At 45.4% G+C, this 22528-nt stretch overlaps 1 protein-coding gene across 1 annotated transcript; it reads left to right on the top strand.

The window, feature by feature from the left end:
- Window positions 1-21392: 21392 nt before the first annotated feature.
- Window positions 21393-22301, top strand: LOC309558348 (taste receptor type 2 member 40-like; the record flags this gene model as incomplete). The annotated part of the gene is made up of 1 exon (XM_082261415.1): window positions 21393-22301. One exon carries the CDS (start codon window positions 21393-21395, stop codon window positions 22299-22301), a length of 909 nt encoding a protein of 302 aa, XP_082117541.1.
- Window positions 22302-22528: the final 227 nt, after the last annotated feature.

Here is a 22528-nt window from a genome sequence, read left to right as displayed (position 1 = left end):
ATCAGTGCTATACATATGCACTGTTACTGTAAAAATGACACTGGCAGGGAAGGGGTTAACTTTATTGGTGATCAAGGGGTTAAGTGTGTCCCTAGGGGCGTGATTCTAACTGTTATGGGATGTGGCTGTTTGTGTAACTACAGAGATATATGATCCTACATAGCAGGACCGTATGATCTCTGCACTTACACAGGGGAGAATGCCTTTCTCCCACGGTACCGGACGATCGCGAGTGGCCGGCGGACATCGGGTCCGCCGGTCACATGCGCGGGGATCACAGTGAACGAGCGGGGGCGGGAGCCTCCGGCGACGCGCGCTCGCTCCCTATTGGCTCGCACGCGAGTGACGTACTGGTACGTCACTTTGCCTGCCCGGGGCTGACCGCTGCAGTATATGTACTTGCGGCGGTCGGCAAGTGGTTAAAGCGGAGTTCCACCCAAAAGTGGAACTTTCGCTTTAAATAGTCCTAACCCCCTGACATGCCACATTTGGCATGCCTTTTTTTTGGGGGGGGGAGCGGGTACCTAGTTTTGACAGGTACCCGCTCCCACTTCCGCTCGGAGCGCCGCGGCGCCCTGAGCGGAAGTTCTCCTCTCTCCCTCCCTCCCTGCAATCTTCTGGGACATGTCAGAGGTCCCAGAAGATTGCTGGCCAATCACGACGCGCAGCGCAACTCGCGCATGCGCAGTGCGTACCCGGCTGTGAAGCTGCAAACTGTCACAGGCGGGTGCCCACATCAGTGAAGCCGGCGCCGCGGAGCAGAGAGGGAGAAGACGGCGCATCGCTGGACCGTGGGACAGGTGAGTATGCGGTTAGGCTGGAACTCCGCTTTAAGTGGGGATATCTGAACGATGGGTGCAGCTCCAGGCATCATTTAGATATTACTTTTTTTCGCCGGCGATCCCCTGCACCATAAGAACAATCATAGCGGCTGTTAAGCTGCTTGACCGTTCTTACAGGCGGCGGGAGGGGAATCGGCCACCGGCAGAAGTACATCATAGAGACTGGCGAAGGATCAGATGGCCCCCGGGAGTCTTTATGACTCTCGGAGGCCTGGGTGTGACATCATCACGTCACGCCCAACCTGGCAGTTGTCAATACTGCTGAGATCTCCGCTCTATAGCCGAGATCATTTATTTATTTATTTTTTTTTTATTTCAGGCTTCCCAGCCTGTAGGAGAGATCTGAGGTGTTATTGACCCCAGATCTCTCCATAAAGAGGAGCTGTCATGCACTATTCCTATTATAAGAGATGTGTACATTCCTTGTAATAGGAATAAAAGAGATAAAAAAAAATTAAAGGGAAAGTGTAAAAATAAAAATAAAATTAACAATACAAAAAAAAAAATGATAGTGCCCTCGTCCCCGAGTGCTCGCACGCAGAAGCGAACGCATGCGTACGTCGCGGCCACATATGCAAACGGTGTTTAATCCACACATGTGAGATATCATTGCGAAAGTCAGAGTAAGATCAACAATTCTAGTCCAATATCTTCTCTGTAACTCTAAACTTGTAACCTGTAAATTTTTTTAAAGCAGTGCCTATGGAGATTTTTAAGTACCAAAGTTTTGTGTCATTCCGCAAGTGTGCGCAATTTTTAAGTGTGACATGTTAGGTGTCTTTTTACTTGGTGTAACATCATCCTTCACATTCAACAAAAAAATTGGGCTAACTTTAGTGTTTTGTTTTTTTTAAAATTCATAAAACTTTTTTTTTTCCCCTCAAAAATCACTTTTAAAAAATTCCTGCGCAAATACCATGTGACATAAAGATTTGCAATGGCCGCCATTTTATTTCCTAGGGTCTCTGCTAAAAAAATATATATATAATGTTTTGGGGTTCTGAGTAATTTTCTAGCAAAAAAATTATGATTTTTACATGTAGGAGCGGAGTGCCAGAAATGGCCCGGTATGGAAGTGGTTAACCACTTAAGCCCCGGAAGATTTTATCCCCTTCCTGACCAGGGCCTATTTTGCGATTCTGCACTGCGTGACTTTAACGGACAATTGCGCGGTCGTGCAACGCTGTACCTAAACTAATTTGACTTCCTTTTTTTTTGTCCCACAAACATAGCTTTTTTTTGGTGGTATTTGATCACCTGTGCGATTTTTACTTTTTTGCACTATAAACAAAAAAAGAGTGACAATTTTGCAAAAATTGCAATATTTTTCACATTTTTTGTATGAAATTCCCTGCAAAAAAATGTAAAAATCAAAAATTTTTAACATTTTAGGCCAATTTGTTTTCTGCTACCTATGTTTGTTAAAAAAAATTGCAAAAAGCGTATTTTGATTGGTTTGCGCAAAAGTTATCGCGTTTACTAACTATGGGAAAGATTTTTGTCATTTTTGTTGTTTTTTTTTTAACGAGTAATGGCGGCGATCTGCGATTTTTTTTGCGGGACTGCGACATTGCGGCGGACAGATCAGACCCTTGACTGACACTTTGACACTTTTGGGGGTACCAGTGACATTACTACAGTAATCAGTGCTATACATATGCACTGTTACTGTAATAATGACACTGGCAGTGAAGGGGTTAACTTTTTTTGAGAGGGAGGGGTTGTGTGTGTCCCTAGGGGCGTGATTCTAACTGTGATTGGCTGTGGCTTGAGGTGTAGAAACAGTGATCAATGGTCCTACATAGTAGAACCGTGTGATCAGTGTTTCTACACAGGGGAGAATGACAGGCGGAGAGGGAGAGGGAGAAAGTCAGGCGGCTAGTGTAAACAAGCCGCCTGACTTTCTCCCTCTCCGCCGACGATTGCTGAGTGACCAGCGGACATCGGGTACGCCGGTCAAACGCGCGCGGGGGGGTCCGTGACCACACGGGAGCGGGAGCGCGATGCCGGCGGGAGCGCGATGCCGGTGGGGCACGCTCGCTCCCCAGAGCCTCACAGGTTAGTGACTGATGATATCATGAATTCACAGATGTCCTGCTCTATATTGGAAGAGAAGACACTTCCATCACTCCGTGCCCTTGGTTGTCGTGCACTTTTCCAACATGGCAATGATCCAAAACACACATCTAAGGCCACTGTTACATTTCCGAAGAAGAACCGGGTGAAAGTGATTCAGTGACCAAGTATGTCTCCTGATCTGAACCCAATTGAACACTGATGGGGAATTCTGAAGAGACGAGTATCACTCTCCATCCAGCATCCAGGCTCTTAACCACATCCTGCCCGCCCTATAGCAAATTGACGGCGGGATTGTGGTTGTATTATCCTGACCGGACGTCATATGACGGCGGCAGGATAATACAGCTCTGCAAGCGCCCCCCGGGGGCACGCAGAGCGGCAATCGGTGATGCGAGGTGTCAGTCTGACTCCCTGCATCTCCGATCTCGGTAAAGAGCCTACTAACATAGGCTCTTTACCATGAGATCAGCCGTGTCCAATCACGGGTGGTCACATAGTAAACAGGAAGAGCCATTGATCGGCTTTCCTTAGTTCGTGCCTGACAGGCACGAGTAAAGGAGCGCCGATCGGTGGCTCCCCTGACAGGGGGGGGGTCGGCACTGGTAATCAGATCATTGATTACCAGTGCAGACCCTCAGGGGGGGGGTTGCCACTAGAACCACCAGGGATGCCCACCCATGACCCCAGGGATGCCCACTATGGCCACCAGGGATGGCAATCAGGGCTCAGGGAGCCCCCATTGCCCTCCCCATCAGTGCTGCCCACCGGTGCCCTCCCTATCAGTGCTGCCCACCAGTGCCCATCGTTGCCATCTATCAGTGTCGCCCACCAGTGCCCATTATTGCCCACCAGTGCCGCCTATTAGTGCCCATTAGTGCCCATAAGTGCCGCCCCGTCAGTGCCGCCTATCAGTGCCCACCAGTGCCGCCTATCAGTGCCAATTAGTGCCCATCTGTGCCACCTATCAGTGCCCATCAGTGCCACCTATCAGTGCCCACCAATGCTGCATATCAGTGCTACCTATCAGTGCCACATATCAGTGCCACCCCATTAGTGACTCCCCATCAGTGCCTCCTCATCAGTGCCTGTCAGTGCGGTCTCATCAGTGCTCATCAGTGCAGGAAAAAAACTTATTTATTTACAAAATTGTATAAGATAAACAACAAAACTTTTTTTTTTTTTTCAAACTTTTCAGTCTTTTTTTATTTGTTTAGCAAAAAGAAAAAAACCCAGAGGTGATCAAATACCACCAAAAGAAAGCTCTATTTGTGGGGGGAAAATGACATAAATTTGGTTTAGGATACAGTGTTGCATGACCGCGCAATTGTCATTCATAATGCTACAGCGCTAAAAGAGGAAAATTGGCCTGGGCAGGAAGGGGGTGAAAGTCTCCGGTATTGAAGTGGTTAAAGAGGTTGTTCCTGAAGAATGGAAAAAGATCGATGTTGCAATATGTCGCCGATCATTCAATGCCTAGAAGACTTGGTGATGTCCTTACAAATCATGGAGATCATACAAATACTAGATGGAGGAGTTTTTGTTGTGGGGTGTATTTATTTTTACATCAACTAATTTGAGTAAAACTGAAGGTTTTGTAATCTAAGTTATTTTATTAACCTCACTTTCCTGTTATGAGCTAAACAAATGTTCTATAAAACTAATTTTTGACAAAATTTTGGAAATTGTTCTTGTGTTCATTGAGATATGGATTAAAATCTTACTTTTCAAAAGGGGTGTACTCATTTATGCTGAGCACTGTATACATTTTTTTTTTTAAGATACAATACTATATAGGATTGTATAATTATTATTTTTTTTCCCTTCCACCTGTATTGGTTGAACTGGGTGGAATAGAAAAAAAAAATAAAGGAACACTTTGAAAGCACATCAGATCTCAATGGGGAAAAATCTCATGCTGGATATCTATACTGGTATGGACTGGGTAATATGTTAGGATCTATACTGGTATGGACTGGGTAATGTGTTAGGATCTATACTGGTATGGACTGGGTAATGCGTTAGGATCTATACTGGTATGGACTGGGTAATGTGTTAGGATCTATACTGGTATGGACTGGGTAATGTGTTAGGATCTATACTGGTATGGACTGGGTAATGTGTTAGGATCTATACTGATATGGACTGGGTAATGCGTTAGGATCTATACTGGTGTGGACTGGGTAATGTGTTAGGATCTATACTGGTATGGACTGGGTAATGTGTTAGGATCTATACTGGTATGGACTGGGTAATGTGTTAGGATCTATACTGGTATGGACTGGGTAATGTGTTAGGATCTATACTGGTATGGACTGGGTAATGCGTTAGGATCTACACTGGTATGGACTGGGTAATGTGTTAGGATCTATACTGATATGGACTGGGTAATGCGTTAGGATCTATACTGGTGTGGACTGGGTAATGTGTTAGGATCTATACTGGTATGGACTGGGTAATGTGTTAGGATCTATACTGGTATGGACTGGGTAATGCGTTAGGATCTACACTGGTATGGACTGGGTAATGTGTTAGGATCTATACTTGTATGGACTGGGTAATGGGTTAGGATCTGTACTGTATGGACTCGGTAATGCGTTAGGGTCTATACTGGTATGGAGAGGGTATTGTGTTAGGATCTGTACTGGTATGAACTGGGTAATGTGTTAGCAGTGGCGTAGCGTGGGTTGTCAGCACCCGGGGCAAGGCAAGTAATTTGCGCCCCCTAACCCACAGGATTTTAGCACTCGAGTCTCTTCCACTAGATTAGTTAAAGAAACCCTTACTCCCTAAGCACATGTATTGTTTGTTATGAAAATACTGATGTAATTAAAGTAAAATGCATCTAAATACAAGTTTGAATGACCAGCGTGCCCCCATTCAATGCAGAGAGACCAGCGTGCCCCCTTTCAATGCAGAGTGACCAGCATGCCCCTTTAAATGCAGAGTAACCAGTGTGCCCCCTTTCAATGCAGAATGACCAGCGTACCCCCTTTCAATGAAGAGAGACCAGCGTGCCCCCTTTCAAAGCAGAATGACCAGCGTGCCCCCTTTCAATGCGCATGCCCCCTTTCAATGCAGAATGACCAGCGTGCCCCCTTTCAATGCAGAGAGACCAGCGTGCCCCCTTTCAGTGCAGAGTGACCAGCACGCCCCCTTTCAATGCAGAATGATCAGTGTGTCCCCTTTCAATGAAAAGAGACCAGCATGCCCCCTTCCAATGCAGAGAGACCAGCGTGCCCCCTTTCAATGCAGAGAGACCAGTGTGCCCCCTTCAATGCAGAGAGACTTATCTGCAGTGGCGGCTTCTCCTCAGTTCCCCACGTCTCCTCGAGTCCTCCCGCCTCTTCCTTGTCCAATGGCATGCGTTTGCCTTTCGGCCAATCAGAAAGCGGGTCTCGGACCCGCTTCCTGATTGGCCAGGAGAAGGATCCGTGTGACAATAGCAAATTTTTATTCGCTATTGTCACACAATGGGTGAGCTCGGGGCGCACTGCTTTGTGCCCCGGGTCCACCCTTTTTTGAAGCCTATTAGAGCCTCTGGCTCTAATCAGGTGATTAAAAAAAAACCCACTCTGTGACAGCGCCAGGCTGCTGACTCACTCGCTGCTAAACTGACTGAGCAGTGAGGAGAGGCGGCATAGGCAGGGCTTGGCTTGCAACGCCCCCCTACCCTACATCAATGGACAGGTGAGGCACAGTCCAGCCCCGCCCCGCCATTTTCAGCCATAGGGCGGCCGCGCTGGACATCTCCCAGCCTAAAGATGGAGGCAGCCGCAGACAGTGTGTGAACTGTGTATGTCAGAGTCAGACAGACAGAGTGACGCTGCGGATGCACCCCCCCAGATGCTGCGCCCGGTGCGGCCGGCCCCCTCCGCACCCCCCATGCAACGCCACTGTGTGTTAGGATCTATACTGATATGGAATGGGTAATGTGTTAGGATTTATACTGGTATGGACTGGGTAATGTGTTAGGATCTATACTGGTATGGACTGGGTAATGTGTTAGGATTTATACTGGTATGGACTGGGTAATGTGTTAGGATCTATACCGATATGGACTGGGTAATGTGTTAGGATCTATACTGGTATGGACTGGGAAATGGGTTAGGGTCTATACTGGTATGGACTGAGTAATGTGTTAGGATCTATACTGGTATGGACTGGGTAATGTGTTAGGAAGGAAAGGATGCCACATCATTTGATGGAAATGAAAATTATCACCCTACAGAGGGCTGAATTCAAAGACATCCCGAAAAATAAAAGTGAAAAAAATTATGCAGCAGGCGAGTCCATTTTGCTAAAAATGTCATTGCAGTACCTCAGAATGGTCCTCAGTAGTGTGTATGCCCCCCACGTGCTTGTATGCATGCCTGACAACGTCGGGGCATGCTCCTAAAGAGACAATGGATGGTATCCTGGGGTATTTCCTCCCAGATCTGGACCAGGACATCACTGAGCACCTAAACAGACTGAGGTGCAACCTGGCGGCATCGGAAGGACTGAAACATAATGTCCCAGAAGTGTTTCATTGGATTTAGGTCAGGCGAGCCTCCGGGAACTGGCTGTATTCTCTCGCCACATGAGGCAAGACATTGTAGTGCACCAGGGGAAACCCAGGACCCACTGCACCAGCATAGGGTCTGACAATGGGTTCAAGCATTGCATTTCAATACCTAATGGCAGTGAGGGTGCCATTTTTCAGCCTGTAGAGGTCTGTGTGTCCCTCCATGGATACGCCTCCTCAGACCATCACTGACCCACCACCAAACCGGTCATTCTGAATGATGTTACAGAGAGCATAACATTCTACATGGATTCTCCAGACCCTCTCCGTCTGTCACATGTGCTCAGGGTGACCCTGCTCTCATCTGTGAAAAGCACAGGGTGGCAGTGGTGGACCTGACAATTCTGGTGTTCAGTGGCAAATGCCAATTGAGCTCCATGGTGTTGAGCAGTGAGCACAGGGCCCACTAGAGAATATCCGGCCTTCAGACCACCCTCATGATGTTTCTTATTGTTTGGTCAGAGATATTCTCACCAAAGGCCTGAGGGAGGTCATTTTGTAGGGCTCTGGCAGTGCTCATTCAGTTCCTCTTTGCAAAAAGGAGCAGATACCGGTCCTGCTGATGGGTTAAGGACCTTCTTTGGCCCTGTCCAGCTCTCCTAGAGTAGCTGCCTGTCTTCTGGAATCTCCTCCTTGCTCCTGAGACTGTGGTGGGAGACACCGCAAACCTTCTGGTAATGAGACGTATTGATGTGCCTTCCTGGAGGAGTGTGACTGCCTGTGCAACCTCTATAGAGTCCAGGTATGGCCTCATGCTACCAGTAGTGACACTGACCCCCCTCTATAGGGTCCAGGTATGGCCTCATGCTACCAGTAGTGACACTGACCCCCTCTCTAGGGTCCAGGTATGGCCTCATGCTACCAGTAGTGACACTGACCCCCTCTATAGGGTCCAGGTATGGCCTCATACTACCAGCAGTGACACCGACCCCCTCTATAGGGTCCAGGTATGGCCTCATGCTACCAGTAGTGACACTGACCCCCCTCTATAGGGTCCAAGTATGGCCTCATGCTACCAGTAGTGACACTGACCCCCTCTATAGGGTCCAGGTATGGCCTCATGCTACCAGTAGTGACACTGACCCCCTCTATAGGGTCCATGTATGGCCTCATGTTACCAGTAGTGACACTGACCCCCTCTATAGGGTCCAGGTATGGCCTCATGCTACCAGTAGTGACACTGACCCCCTCTATAGGGTCCATGTATGGCCTCATGTTACCAGTAGTGACACTGACCCCCTCTATAGGGTCCAGGTATGGCCTGTGCAACCTCTATAGAGTCCAGGTATGGCCTCATGCTACCAGTAGTGACACTGACCCCCCTCTATAGGGTCCAGGTATGGCCTCATGCTACCAGTAGTGACACTGACCCCCTCTATAGGGTCCAGGTATGGCCTCATGCTACCAGTAGTGACACTGACCCCCTCTATAGGGTCCAGGTATGGCCTCATACTACCAGCAGTGACACCGACCCCCTCTATAGGGTCCAGGTATGGCCTCATGCTACCAGTAGTGACACTGACCCCCTCTATAGGGTCCAGGTATGACCTCATGCTACCAGTAGTGACACTGACCCCCTCTATAGGGTCCAGGTATGGCCCCATGCTACCAGTAGTGACACTGACCCACTCTATAGGGTCCATGTATGGCCTCATGTTACCAGTAGTGACACTGACCCCCTCTATAGGGTCCAGGTATGGCCTCATGCTACCAGTAGTGACACTGACCCCCTCTATAGGGTCCATGTATGGCCTCATGTTACCAGTAGTGACACTGACCCCCTCTATAGGGTCCAGGTATGGCCTCATACTACCAGTAGTGACACTGACCCCCATCTATAGGGTCCAGGTATGGCCTCATACTACCAGTAGTGACACTGACCCCCTCTATAGGGTCCAGGTATGGCCTCATACTACCAGTAGTGACACTGACCCCCTCTATAGGGTCCAGGTATGGCCTCATACTACCAGTAGTGACACTGACCCCCTCTATAGGGTCCAGGTATGGCCTCATACTACCAGTAGTGACACTGACCCCCCTCTATAGGGTCCAGGTATGGCCTCATACTACCAGTAGTGACACTTACCCTAGCCAAATGCAAAACTAGTGACAAACAGTCAGAAAAGATGAGTAGGGGGGAAAAAAAGTCAGTGGCCTTGACTTGTTAAACCATTCCTGTTTTGGAGGTTTTCTCATTGTTACCCATCTAGTGCACCTGTTGGTAATTTAATTAACACCAAAGAAGCTGAAACTGATTAACAACCCCCTCTGCAACTTATCAACAATGGATCAATATTCCAGGAGTTTAATTGACTTGATGCTACACTCTGAATAACAAGGTTCCTTTAATTTTTGAGCAGTGTAGTTTCAGAGGAGTGATAAGAGGGGCAAGGCACAGAATATACATTTTTTTGCTCTTTTTTTTTCTTTTTATATAGTCAGCTGGAGAACTGGATTTTACATTTTTCTTAAATTTGCTTTCGAAAGACTTAGAAATTAAAATATAATATAAAATAAAATGTTTATTTTTATTAGATAATCCTACCAATAGAAAGCAATTTCTGCCCCTCATTGTTACTTCAAACTTATAGTCATAATAGTCATAGTGCTGAGTACATGTAATGGTCAAGAAGGGACAAAGGATGACCAGTACTGAGGTGGTTAAATACATTGGTATAATGGAAATGAGTCAGAGATTGTATTACACGGGTTGCTCTGTGCTTTAGATGTCGGCAATGAAATGAAATCATCACGTTTATTCAAAGTCAATCATGAGACGAATCTATGAAGATCTTTTCCATAATTCCTATCATTCTGTCTGCTATCACTGGACGTGTCCCGCCATCTCTTTCTGGAGGTAAAACAATGTAATTCGGCCAGGACCATTTTTTTTTTTAAATGCTTAAACAGCTTGGGTTTTTTTAATGTAAAAAGACACAAACAAAAACATTACCGGGTTTATGTAGCAAGATACGGATTAACAACTGGGATATGTATAAAATGAATATGTGGTTCGGAAAAAAAAAAATAAGAAAAAAAAGGAGGGAAAGGGTAAAATAAGTAGAGAAACCAAAATAAAATAATAATAATAATAATAATAATAAATTATAAAAATATCAAATCCTGGGGTTTGCAAATTTTGGAAGCTAGGGATGAGCCAAACAGCCCTGAGTTTGGTTGGAGCTTTCAGGCAAACTTCAAAGAAGTTCAGATCCCAAACCTTACTGAAATCAATGGGAGGTGAATCTGTCAAACTGAAAAGTACTCTACCTACCTTCTCGCCTAATAAGCAAGGGATGTATATATTAGCACGGGGGCTTGCAGTGCCCTGGGGAACATACACCAATTCACTTTTTATTTTTTTATTCAATTTTTTATTCCATTGTCCAGGAGCTGGATTTTTTTTATTGCTCAAAGTGAAACATTAAATGTATCAAAGTCCTTTAAATAATATACAAGGGGTGTCCTAACCCTGCCTGTGAAGGGGCTCATTTCTGTGATGCACATAAAGTGCTGCAGACCCAATGACATTTAAAAAGGAAAAAGTATTCAAAATTTCAAGCAAATAACAATTCTTTGTCAGCTTCTTAAAACAGAAAAACAGCACACAGACACCAGCAAAGGTCCGCTATGTATTTTGGGAGATTTTTTGTAGGGCTTTATGTTTTTTTTTTTTTTTTAATTTGTCGAAAATTTAAATTTCCATTTTTTTCCTTTGTAAATTCCCATCCTCTACCAAGATTTAAAAAAAAATAAAAAATAAAATAGTGCACAGCCCAACCCAAAATCCATACCAGACCTTTTGAGTCTGGTATGAACTTTAAAGTAGAAGTTCCTCCTAACACTAACATTTCTAAATCTACAGGCATCCCCAATCTAAGACTAACCTATCTAGCCGTGTAAAGAAGAAATTGCTATACATACCTCTTGGAAGCTGCTCTGGCCCGGTCCCATGCTGAGCTGTCAGCGGCAGCTTCACTGTGGAGGCAGGTGCAGAAGAGGCAGCCAACAACTAAAGCCCATAGAAACTCTATTGGTGATGTCCCTTCTCAGGCATTTCCTAGCTGTTTTCAGCTGTCTTCTCTGCAGAGCTTCCACCGCTGGAGGCCAGACCGGATCGGCTTCAAAAAAGGTATGTATACTGATTTCTTCTTTACAGGACCAGATAAATTTTAGATCGTGGATGTCTGTAGATTTAGAGATTTTAGTGTAAGGGTGGACTTCTACTTTAACCTTTTCGCTGTCAGACCCTACGTTCCACTTTTAAACCCAGGTGGCCAGACCATTTTTGCAATTTTTGCAATTTTTCTATTGATTTTTTTTCCCTTACAATTTCAAAGTTTGTAAAAGACCCATCAAACCATACATTTTTAGAAAGCACATGACCAGTAGAATAAAAAAGGTGCTGGGGGGGTGGCAAGCACATGCACAGGAATGACAGCTTAGACCCTGAGCTCCGGCCATCATTGGAGGAAACTCAGCTCCCAACGGCTCTAGCGGGCTTCCATTTCAGCTGAAACAAGAGCGAGGCAGCTCCCATTCACAGCAGCGACATAAGCTGCAAAAGAAAAAGAAAGACTCCTGCCCAAAAAAACAAAACAAAAAAAAAACAGATGGCTTTTTTTTCAGCAGGCCACTAAGGGGACTGGGAAGCAGATGGGCAGGACCTACCAACCCATGAGTAAAAACTGAACCTGCTGCACAGGAGAAGACAACTGTGATTAGCGGTTTATCATTCACGGGAAACTGGGGATGAGGAAATTCCACCTAAGGTCTGTCCCCGACACGACCTTAGGTGTGAGCGTTTCCCGGACGGGTCGGACAAGATTTCAGGAAATACCCACCAAGACCACAATACAGGCACCGGGCCCTCCCTCCTCCTAAATGCCTGCTCAGCCTCGGAAAGACGAGTGAACCCCAGCTGCATAAATTCACAGCCTGAAAACACCATCCCCAGGAGGCGTGGGAGGTGAGGGAGGAATGGGTGGAAAAAAAAACGTAGGAGCCAATCTGGTAGGAGGCACTCCTTAAACGATGGTCTCTCCCTAAGCCTGGAATCAATCAAAATTAGGAAGGAAATGAGAGCCTTGAGCCCATTAGGGAGATCCTTGGCCGCAATCTCATCCTTCAATGCATTAGAGAAACCATGAGAGTCGACCGCCACCAGACCCTCATTTTTCCAGCCTACCTCTGCTGCCAGGGTATGAAATTCGATGACATACTCGGCAACGGTTCGTATACCCTGTTGAATGGACAGGAGCAGCTTTGCAGCAGATGCAGAGAGAGCAGGCACATCGAATACCCTACGAAAGGAGGCAACAAAACTCAGGTAATCGAGTATCACAGGATTATCGTCCTCCCATAAGGGATTTGCCAAACCAAGGCCCAGTCCGAGAGCAACGAGATTAGGAAGCCCACCTTAGATCTGTCAGAAGGAAACGCCTGAGGAACCAACTCATAAAAAACTGCCCACTTGGTTTAGGTAGCCCTGACACTGACTCGGTTCACCCCCATAGTGGAAGGGGGGCTGAACCAGTCATCCCTCTGGTAACACCAACTCCATCTGCAACAGTAGGAGCAGGAGCGGCAACAGGAGGAACCACCAGCCTAGCAGCACCAGAAGCAAGGTGCACTGTGGGTGCGAGCAAAATCTGCAACGTCTGAACGAACTGACCCAAAAGGTGATCTTGTTGATCAAGCCTGGTAGCCAGCATGGGGAGCGTAGGAGCACCTGCATCGTCAGGATTCATGGCCCTTGCATACTGTCAGGGTGCCAGGGACCCAGACCACATGGGGATGCAGGTAAAATAAAGCAGTTTATTGGAGCAAACAACAATAAATGCACAGCAAGAGTGAGGAAGTGAGAGCAGGAACAATTCTTCTGATTACCTCTCCCAGCTGGGGAGTTTGGGGTCTCTTCTCTTTTGATGAGGGAAGCGTAGGCCTCATTTGGATCCCAAGCCTGGGCATAGTTCTTGGGTGGGGTTAGGTCTGGGGCCCAATTAGGCCTCACAGAACCCCAGATTCCTGGTGCACTCTCCTCGCACCATGGAATCCCTAGTCTCCTCATCAGGTGTATCAAAACTTGCTGGACTGCTCCGATCTCCAGACCCCCAGTCCCATTCAGTCTCTTCCTCGGACTTCCAAACATCGAGTCCCTCCTCCAAGGACCCAAACCAATTCTGGAAGCTGGGAGACCCCACATCAATGACCCCAGCCTCTTCCACGCTGCTCACACTCACACTAGCAGCCCCGGTCACCGCTGGCCATCTTCTCCCCTCTGCCTGTAGTGGAGCGGACTTCTTTTCTGCTGCTGCAGTTTTCAGTGCATCAGGTGGCCATTCCCCGGCTCGAACTACCTGCATGCATCCTGGCCCGGACATTTGGGTCTCCTTCCATGTGCACGCTGGACCAATGACAGACTGCATGGACTCCAACTGCATCATGAACTGCAGCACGTCCACGGCCCAGGAGAGGCCAGTGGTTTAGACATTAATGGCTGTGTGTTGAGTTATTTTGAGGGGACAGTAAATTTACACTGTTATACAAGCTGTACACTCACTACTTTACATTGTAGCAAAGTCTCATTTCTTCAGTGTTGTCAAATGAAAAGATAGAATAAAATATTTACAAAAATGTGAGGGGTGTACTCACTTTTGTGAGATACTTTATATGGAAATATGCAACCTTACAGCTGTAAGCAGGGCTGCCATGGTGGGGGGGCATCCCATACACATGTAAGGGGTACAGGCATCCCGAGGGGCCCGAGAAACATGTCTCATTATTGTGAAGTGTAATCGGGGGTCAGAGGAGGATATTCCAGCGGTAGTGCCTCCTTCCGCTGACACTTACTCTCTGATTCCCACACAATAAGTAGATGGTGTCCTCCACATCGCTGTCACCATAAAAGCAGCCTGCCTCCCTTTCCATCCTTGGGCAATGCCCCATCACGCCACGTGCTGGTTTCCATGGTGACAAGTAGCTGTCACTTTACCCGTCTGCAGCAAGGAAAGATGTTTGCCACTTCGTGTTCTGTTATGTGATGGGGATTCCGCACCGCACCATGTTCCAGAGCAGAGGTAATTGCTGTGACTGGGCTGCCTGCCTGGAAGAGCTCTGTAATTGACAGTCTGATCTGCAGGTGGTAATAATTGTATAATACAGCGAAGAAAAGAAACTGCTGAAGAATCACAAACATGGCCATTGTTTGCTGTGTCACCACCCTATCATTTTGGAGGTCAGCTTTTTTTTTTGCCTTGGTTATTCTTTCCTCCTGCAGACAGTCTGCACTGGGGCAGCAAATACACCCCTGTAGTACCACTGGAATCAGGGCAGGATCTAGGGGTATGCTGGGGTGGGCTGCACCCTGAACCCCCCCTATATTTCACCCCACTACCAGTATAAGGAAGTGGAGGGCCTAGGGGGCAGTACACAGCCTGTGCAGCCACCATGTGGCACACACAGGGCTGCCGTCAGGGGGACAACCCATACACATGGAATGGAGGAGGACGATGATGACATGTGATGGGGGAGTCCCGTGAAGAGGGAAAACATGTGATGGGGAGCGGAGACTGCAAGAGGGGGACATGTGATGGGGGGATGGGATTGGAGGAGAAGGATGACTTGGGATGGAGGAGGAAGACATGGGATGGGACTGGAGGAGGAGGAGATGGGGTGAGGGAGATGGTACTGGAGGAGGAAGAGGACATAGGATGGAGGATGAGAAGGACATGGGATGAGGGAAATGAGACTGGAAGAGGAAGACATGGGGTGGGGGAAATGAGACTAGAAGAGGAGAAGATAAGATGGGGTAGAAGGAACTGAAGGAGAAGAAGGACAAGTGATGGGAGAGATGGGAATGGAGGAAGAAGAGGAATGGGATAGAGGAGGAGGAAGATGACATGGGATGGCGGAGATGAGACTGGAAGAGGAGGAGGACATGGGGTGGAGTATGAGTAGGACATTGGGTGAAGAGATAAGACTGGAGGAGGAGGAGGACATGGGATTGGGGAGATGGGACTGGATGAGGAGGGCATGGGATGGGGGAGATGGGACTAAAGGAGGAAGAGAACATGGGGTGGAGTATGAGTAGGACATTGGGTGTGGAGATGAGACTGGAAGAGGAAGACATGGGATGGGGGAGATAATACCAGGAGGAGGATGACATGTATGTCCTGGAGGATATAATAAGTTGTAAGAGTGTTAAAATAAATGTGGTAGCCCTGAAGGACTTGGTGGGATTGCCAGTGAGTGGATTTGGTGCAACAGCCAGTGGGCTGGCCTTGGGAAACGTTGGTGGTCAGGTCCGGGGGGGGGGGCTAAGGATAGAGAAAGAGAGCAGCGCCTGAGTGGTAAAACAATTTATTGGTACACACAGTAATAGTGACTCACAGGAGGATTGTAGAGATGCACCAAGAAGTAATGTTGTTCATCCATTCTGTGGACGTGGAGTGGCGTGTAGATGTGCAGCTTAAGGTCCCCGGCTGTGTCGGTGGGTTCTGGCATTTCTTGGATCTCCAGAGCTTCCGCCTCACTCAATGTCGTCACGTCCAGTTAGAGCAGGGGAATGCACGCGTTCGGAGCATGCATGCTCCTTCATCAGGCATAGACTGAGCCTAGATCCTGAACAAGACCAATAGAGACGAACACAGTCGCCACAGCTTATGCTGCTATGGCGATTGTGTTCGTCGGTAGTGGGGAAGTCGATCCGATCCTCTCCCCTTCTAGGCAGGAAGTTGAATGAGGGCAAGCTGGACCCCACTCCACTCTATGGCCTTGGAGGACCGGAGTTACATCATACGTCACTTCCTCCCAACGCCCTTAAAGGGCCCATTTTTTTGCATGATGAAAAAAAAATACTTTTTATTTTGCTTTTTAGTGTAGATGTGAGGTGTGAGGTCTTTTTTAAACCCAGATCTCACATTAAAGAGGTCCTGTCCTGCTTATTTCTATTACATTCATTGTAATAGGAATTAAAGTGATAAAAATAAAAAATAAAAAGGTAAAAAAAATAGGAAAAAAAAATGTAAAGCGCCCTGTCCCCCTGAGCGCGCAGAAGCGAACGCATACGCAAGTCTCGCCCAGATATGTAAACGGTGTTCAAACCACACATGTGAGGTATCGCTGCAATTGTTAGAGCGAGAGCAATAATCCCATCCCCCGACCACCTCTGTAACTCTAAACTGGTAACCTGTAGAAATTTTTAAACCATCGCCTATGGAGATTTTCAAGTACCAATGTTTGTCGCCATTACACGACTGTGCGCAACTTTGAAACATGACATGTTAGGTATCTATTTACTTGGCATAACATTATCTTTCACGTTATAGAAAATAATTGGACTAACTTTACTAATTCGTTTTTTTTTTAAATGTATATTTACAAAAAAAAATGCGTTTGAAAGACCGCTGCGCAAATACAGCGTGACAAAAAATATTACAACGACCGCCATTTTAATCTCCAGAGTCTTTGCTAAAAAAATATATATATATATTTATTTATTGCAAAAAATACTGATTTTAGCTTGTAAACAACAAGTGTCAGAAATAGGCCTGGTCCTTAAGTGGTTAAAGCAAATATTTTTTTTTTAAAGCAAGTTTAAGAATATAATAAAACCCAGTTCTCCAGACCGCAAATTTAAAATAAAAGGAGATCTACCTCTGCTGTATAAAAACTTCCTGTTCGATGGCTTTAAACTCTCCTCTCAACCGTCTTAAAAAATCTGGTAATTTAAAAATAAAACATCAACTTGTGCACCCCCCACACTAATAAATATTGCTTAGAAAATGTAAAAAGGCAGCCAGCTAACACTACAAGTGATATCACTACACCTAAAAAATGACAAATAACTAATAATACAATGTACTGTAGGGCTACCAATAATGTGCAACCATATCGGAAAAAAACATTGACCATCCAGCGCAGAAAACGACCCGGAAGCGGCGGGAGGGAGGGGGCACCTCTCCTGCCGCCCATAAAAGTGATCCTGTGTAGGGATGATCAAATTTTTGAAAAGTTTGGTTCGACCAGAACACCCGAACTTCCCGAAAGTTCGGCCCGGATTTCAGAACACCATTGAAATCAATGGGACCCGAACTTCGGTAATCAAAAAACACCATTTTGAAGTCCTAAAACCCAATAAATGCCCCTAAAAAAGTACCTAGGGTTCTGGGTCATGTCCCAGGGACTATTAATCACACAAAAAAAAAGTTCTTAAAAATTGTCATTTTTGATAGACAATTATTGAAAAAATTATTGAAAAAAAAAATTTGATTTCCTTGGATTTAGTGTCCGGGGGTCTAAAAAGTGTACCTGTGAAGTTTCAGCTCTGTAGCGTGTCCAGAACCAGAAAAAAAGTTTGTTTGTATTAGAATTGCAATAGAACAGGCATATGGCTCCGCTATTTTCACACCCGGCATTTTGTTTCAGGCGTTTATTGGGCTTTTTTGTGGACGTGTTTGGAGGCAGGCATGACATCTGAACTTCTGTATAGGGGTATATATACACAAACACATATATGTATATATACACATATATAGGTGTGAAAGTAGCAGAACCCTATGCCTGCGCTAATGAAATAATTGACAGGCATAGGGCTCCGCTCCTATCACACCTATATATGTGTGTGTGTATATATACCCCTATACAGAAGTTCAGATGTCATGCCTGCCTCCAAAGAGGCCCAAAAAATTCCCAAAAAAACGCCTGCAAGAAAAACGCCCAGGTGTGTTGTTGCAGGCGTTTTTTTTTTGGGCATTTTTTTTGGCGTCTTTGGAGGCAGGCATAACATTTGAACTTCTGTATAGGGGTATATATACACACACACTTATATGTATTTATACACATACACACATATAGGTGTGATAGGAGCGGAGCCCTATGCCTGTCAATTATTTCATTAGCGCAGGCATAGGGTTCTGCTACTTTCACACCTATATGTGTGTAGGTGTAAATATACATACATGTGTGTGTGTGTATATATACCCCTACACAGAAGTTCAGATGTCATGCCTGTCTCCAAAGACGTCAACAAAAAAGCCCAATAAACGCCTGCAACAAAACACCCAGGTGTGAAAGTAGCGGAGCCATATCCCTGTTTTACTGAAATTCTAATACAAACAAACTTTTTTCTATGGCGGTCACCTTGACATGGAACGGTTTGGTCACCCTGCCATAGCAGTCAGAGTCAGTTCACCCTACACTACACTACGGTCACCCTGACACTTAACACTTTCCCTACAGAAACTAGATTATTGAATCTAACTATAGTGGTATATAGTACCCTAACTACACTAGATATCCCTTTCCTCACACTAATATTGCTAAATTACACTTTGAGAGCAGAAGTAACAGAACTGCTTCCACTCTCTTCCACAGCCCTGTATTAAAATGGTAGAGATTTGGCGGGGCTATCTTATATACTGGGGGGCGTATTCACTACTGATTGGCCTCTGGACCCCCTAGTCACTCCAATTACATTCCTAGCATCCTCCTACCCCCTCAATTGGCTTTTACTGATGGTTCTGGTCCAATCATGGGCTTTTAAAGCCCATTTCCTGTCCCATTGCATTTTGGCCGGTTCTGGTTGCCGAATTCTGAACTTTTTCTGCAAAAACTAGACTATTGCTTCTAATATTGTCCCACTTTTTCTCACTCACTGGCACTTAGCACTGGGCTACTATATTTATATTTTTCCTAATATCCCCTGCGATCAGGGAACACTAATAAAAATATAAGAAGTGATCAGCACTTTTTTATTTGCCCTATTCACCAAGCACATAGCACTTATTTGCATATTATCTGTATATGTGTATACAGCATATTGGCACTTTATTATCACACTGTGTACTTTTTTTCCGTTATCTGCTTAATACGGGTTATCATGTAGTATCTGGAAACAATATCCAGCACATAGTTACATAGTTACATAGTTTGTGAGGTTGAAAAAAGACATCAGTCCATCCAGTTCAACCTATGATGTGTGTGTGTTTGCTGTTAACCGTACATTGTATACCCCTGTATGTTGTACATTGTATAACCCTGTATGTTGTACATTGTATACCCCTGTATGTTGTACATTGTATAACCCTGTATGTTGTACATTGTATACCCCTGTATGTAGTACATTGTATACCCCTGTATGTTGTACATTGTATACCCCCTGTATGTTGTACATTGTATACCCCCTGTATGTTGTACATTGTATACCTCTGTATGTTGTACATTGTATACCCCTGCATGTTGTACATTGTATACCCTTGTATGTTGCACATTGTATACCCCTGTATGTTGTACATTGTATACCTCTGTATGTTGTACATTGTATACCCCTGTATGTTGTACATTGTATACCCCTGTATGTTGTACATTGTATACCCCTGTATGTTGTACATTGTATACCCCTGTATGTTGTGGTCTTTAAGGTGCCCATCTAATAGTTTTTTGAAGCTATCGATGCTCCCTGCTGATACGACTGCTTGTGGAAGAGAATTCCACATCCTTACCGCTCTGACAGTGAAGAACCCCCTACGTACTTTAAGGTTAAACCGCCTTTCCTCTAGTTTTAGTGAGTGGCCACGTGTCTTATTGCATTCCCCCCTCTGAATAGTTTGTTCCTTATGCTAGGGTTGCCAGTACAGTATTTGTACATTGATATCATATCCCCCCTCAATCGTCTCTTCTCCAGAGAGAATAAGTTCAGTGCTTGTAGTCTTTTCTCATAGCTGATGTCCTCCATTCCCCTAATTATTTTTGTTGCCCTTCTCTGGACTCTCTCCAGTTCCAGCACATCCTTCCTGAGGACCGGTGCCCAGAACTGGACAGCATACTCCAGATGTGGCCGGACCAGAGTCTTGTAGAGTGGGAGAATAATCTCTTTATTTCTGGAGTGAATCCCCTTTTTTATACATCCCAGTATTCTGTTGGCTTTGCTTGCAGCGGCTTGGCATTGCATGCCACTGCCAAGCTTGTTGTCTACCAGTACCCCCAGGTCCTTTTCCATCCTAGACTCACCCAGAGGTTTCCCCCCTAGTGAGTAGCTTGCTTTCGTGCACGCTGGCACTTTAATCCCATAAGCACAGTGCCCTTTCATTTATTTATCCAATATCACACGGATCACTGCTTTTTAAATACCTCAGCACAGTGCACTTTTATGATATTTATATGTTTTATGCTACTGGTTTTGGGTTATGACCCAACACCCCAGGACAGTGCTCTTTTATGATATTTATGTTTGAAGCTACTTGGTTTTGAGCATCATTCTTGGAGTAATATATTACAAGTGTTGACTGAGGTTCCAACGCACAGCCATATATTCTTATGCAGTGGTAGCGCCAAATCACCAACACTTTAACACCCCCTACTGTGGCAAATTCGCCACTGGTACCACTTTTATGAGAAAGAGGACCGCCCACCCTGTAAGAAAATACAGGGGTTAAGGCAGCTATCTGCTGCCATAACCCCGATATTTAACATCAAAGTTGCGACGTATAACTGCGGTGGGCGGTCCAGAAGTGGTTAAGAAAATAAAATTATAAAGTAAAACTTACAAACAAAAAAAAAAAAAAAAGATAATTTTCTATTAGATAGTCCCACCAAAAGAAAGCCTTGTTAGTCTTTTATTGATATGACAAATTTAGAAAAAAGGTCAAGACGGGACAAACATTGACCAGTACTGAAGTGGGGAGTTATTTCAGTAGAATGGAAATGAGTCAGAGATTGTGTTACACGGGTTGCTCCGTGCTTTACATGTCGAAATTGAAATGAAATCCATCACATTTATGCAAAGTCAATCATGAGACGGATCTCTGAAGGCTTTTTCCATAATTATAACTCTAAATATATCATTCTGTCTGCTATCACTGGACGTGTCCCGTCATCTCTGTCCGGAGCTCACACCAAACCTCAACATGATGTCTCCACGCTTCCTATCTATGTTAGTCTGTTCGGTCTTGGGTCTCGGCTTGGCAATCCCTTCTAACACTTGTATTGTGATGAGTTACCTTGACAGCTTTAGAAAGAAAGGGAAGTTGAGTCCCACCGATGTGATCTTTCTGGCTAAGGGAATTGTGAATATTCTCCTCCAGTGTCTGCTGAGTCTACAGATAATGCTTTATGTCTTTTTTCCGGAAATCCTATTCATTGGACAAGTATTTGCATTTGTGAACAATTCAATTTGCTTTCTAACTTATTATAGCTTCTGGTTGATCTTCTGGCTCTCGGCTCATTACTGTACCAGCATCACCAATCTCAGCTATGGGTTCTTCATCTGGTTAAAGAGAATTGTGTCAAATTTCCTGAGTCAACTTCTATTCCTGACAGCACTTGGGATGTTCATTGTGAGTCTCCCGGGCTTCTGGGCTGTGTATGAAGAAAGTTCTCTCCAGTCTTCTGAGAACAAAACACAAGCCTCTTTTAATTGGTTTCGTGAACATTTTTCTTATTTTATGCCTGCAAACACCCTAGGCTGCATTCTGCCATCCTGCCTTAGTCTTCTGTGCCTGGTCCTCACTTTCTCCTTTCTGCTCAGACACGTCTGGAGGGTGAAGAATAACGACTCTGGATCAACACGTCCAAATCTTCAGGCTCATGTCACTGCACTGAGGACAATCTTCTTCCTACTTTTTATTTTCACATACGTCTGCATGTCCCAAGCCGTTATGTTTCATCAGAATTTCTCATTGGTAACAGTCAGTTGGAACTTTCGATTATTATCTCCATCGGTGGAGGCTGCCGTCATCTTCCAGGCCAGCAACAAGCTGAGAAGGATCATTCTAAGAAGATTCTGGGTAAAAAGCTGGAGGAACACAGAGACTTAAAATGTAGAGAATTCTTAACTTTAAGTTCTAAATATACACTATTTTTTTTTTTTTGTATATAGAAATCAGTGTGATAGTGATCATCTTAAGGGTTATATGGAGTGTGGAAGGATGAGATCCCTCAACATGTTTTCATTGTTGTCTGTGTTCCTCACTGGAGACATTCCCCTTCTCGGTTTGTCCCGGAGATCATTGTCACTGGGGATGAAAGATGAAAAAATCCTAAA

Source organism: Pelophylax lessonae (genome assembly GCF_965119305.1).
Source record: "Pelophylax lessonae genome assembly, chromosome: 6".
NCBI classification, from domain to species: Eukaryota; Metazoa; Chordata; class Amphibia; order Anura; family Ranidae; genus Pelophylax; species Pelophylax lessonae.
This window is presented reverse-complemented; position numbering and strand designations above follow the sequence as displayed.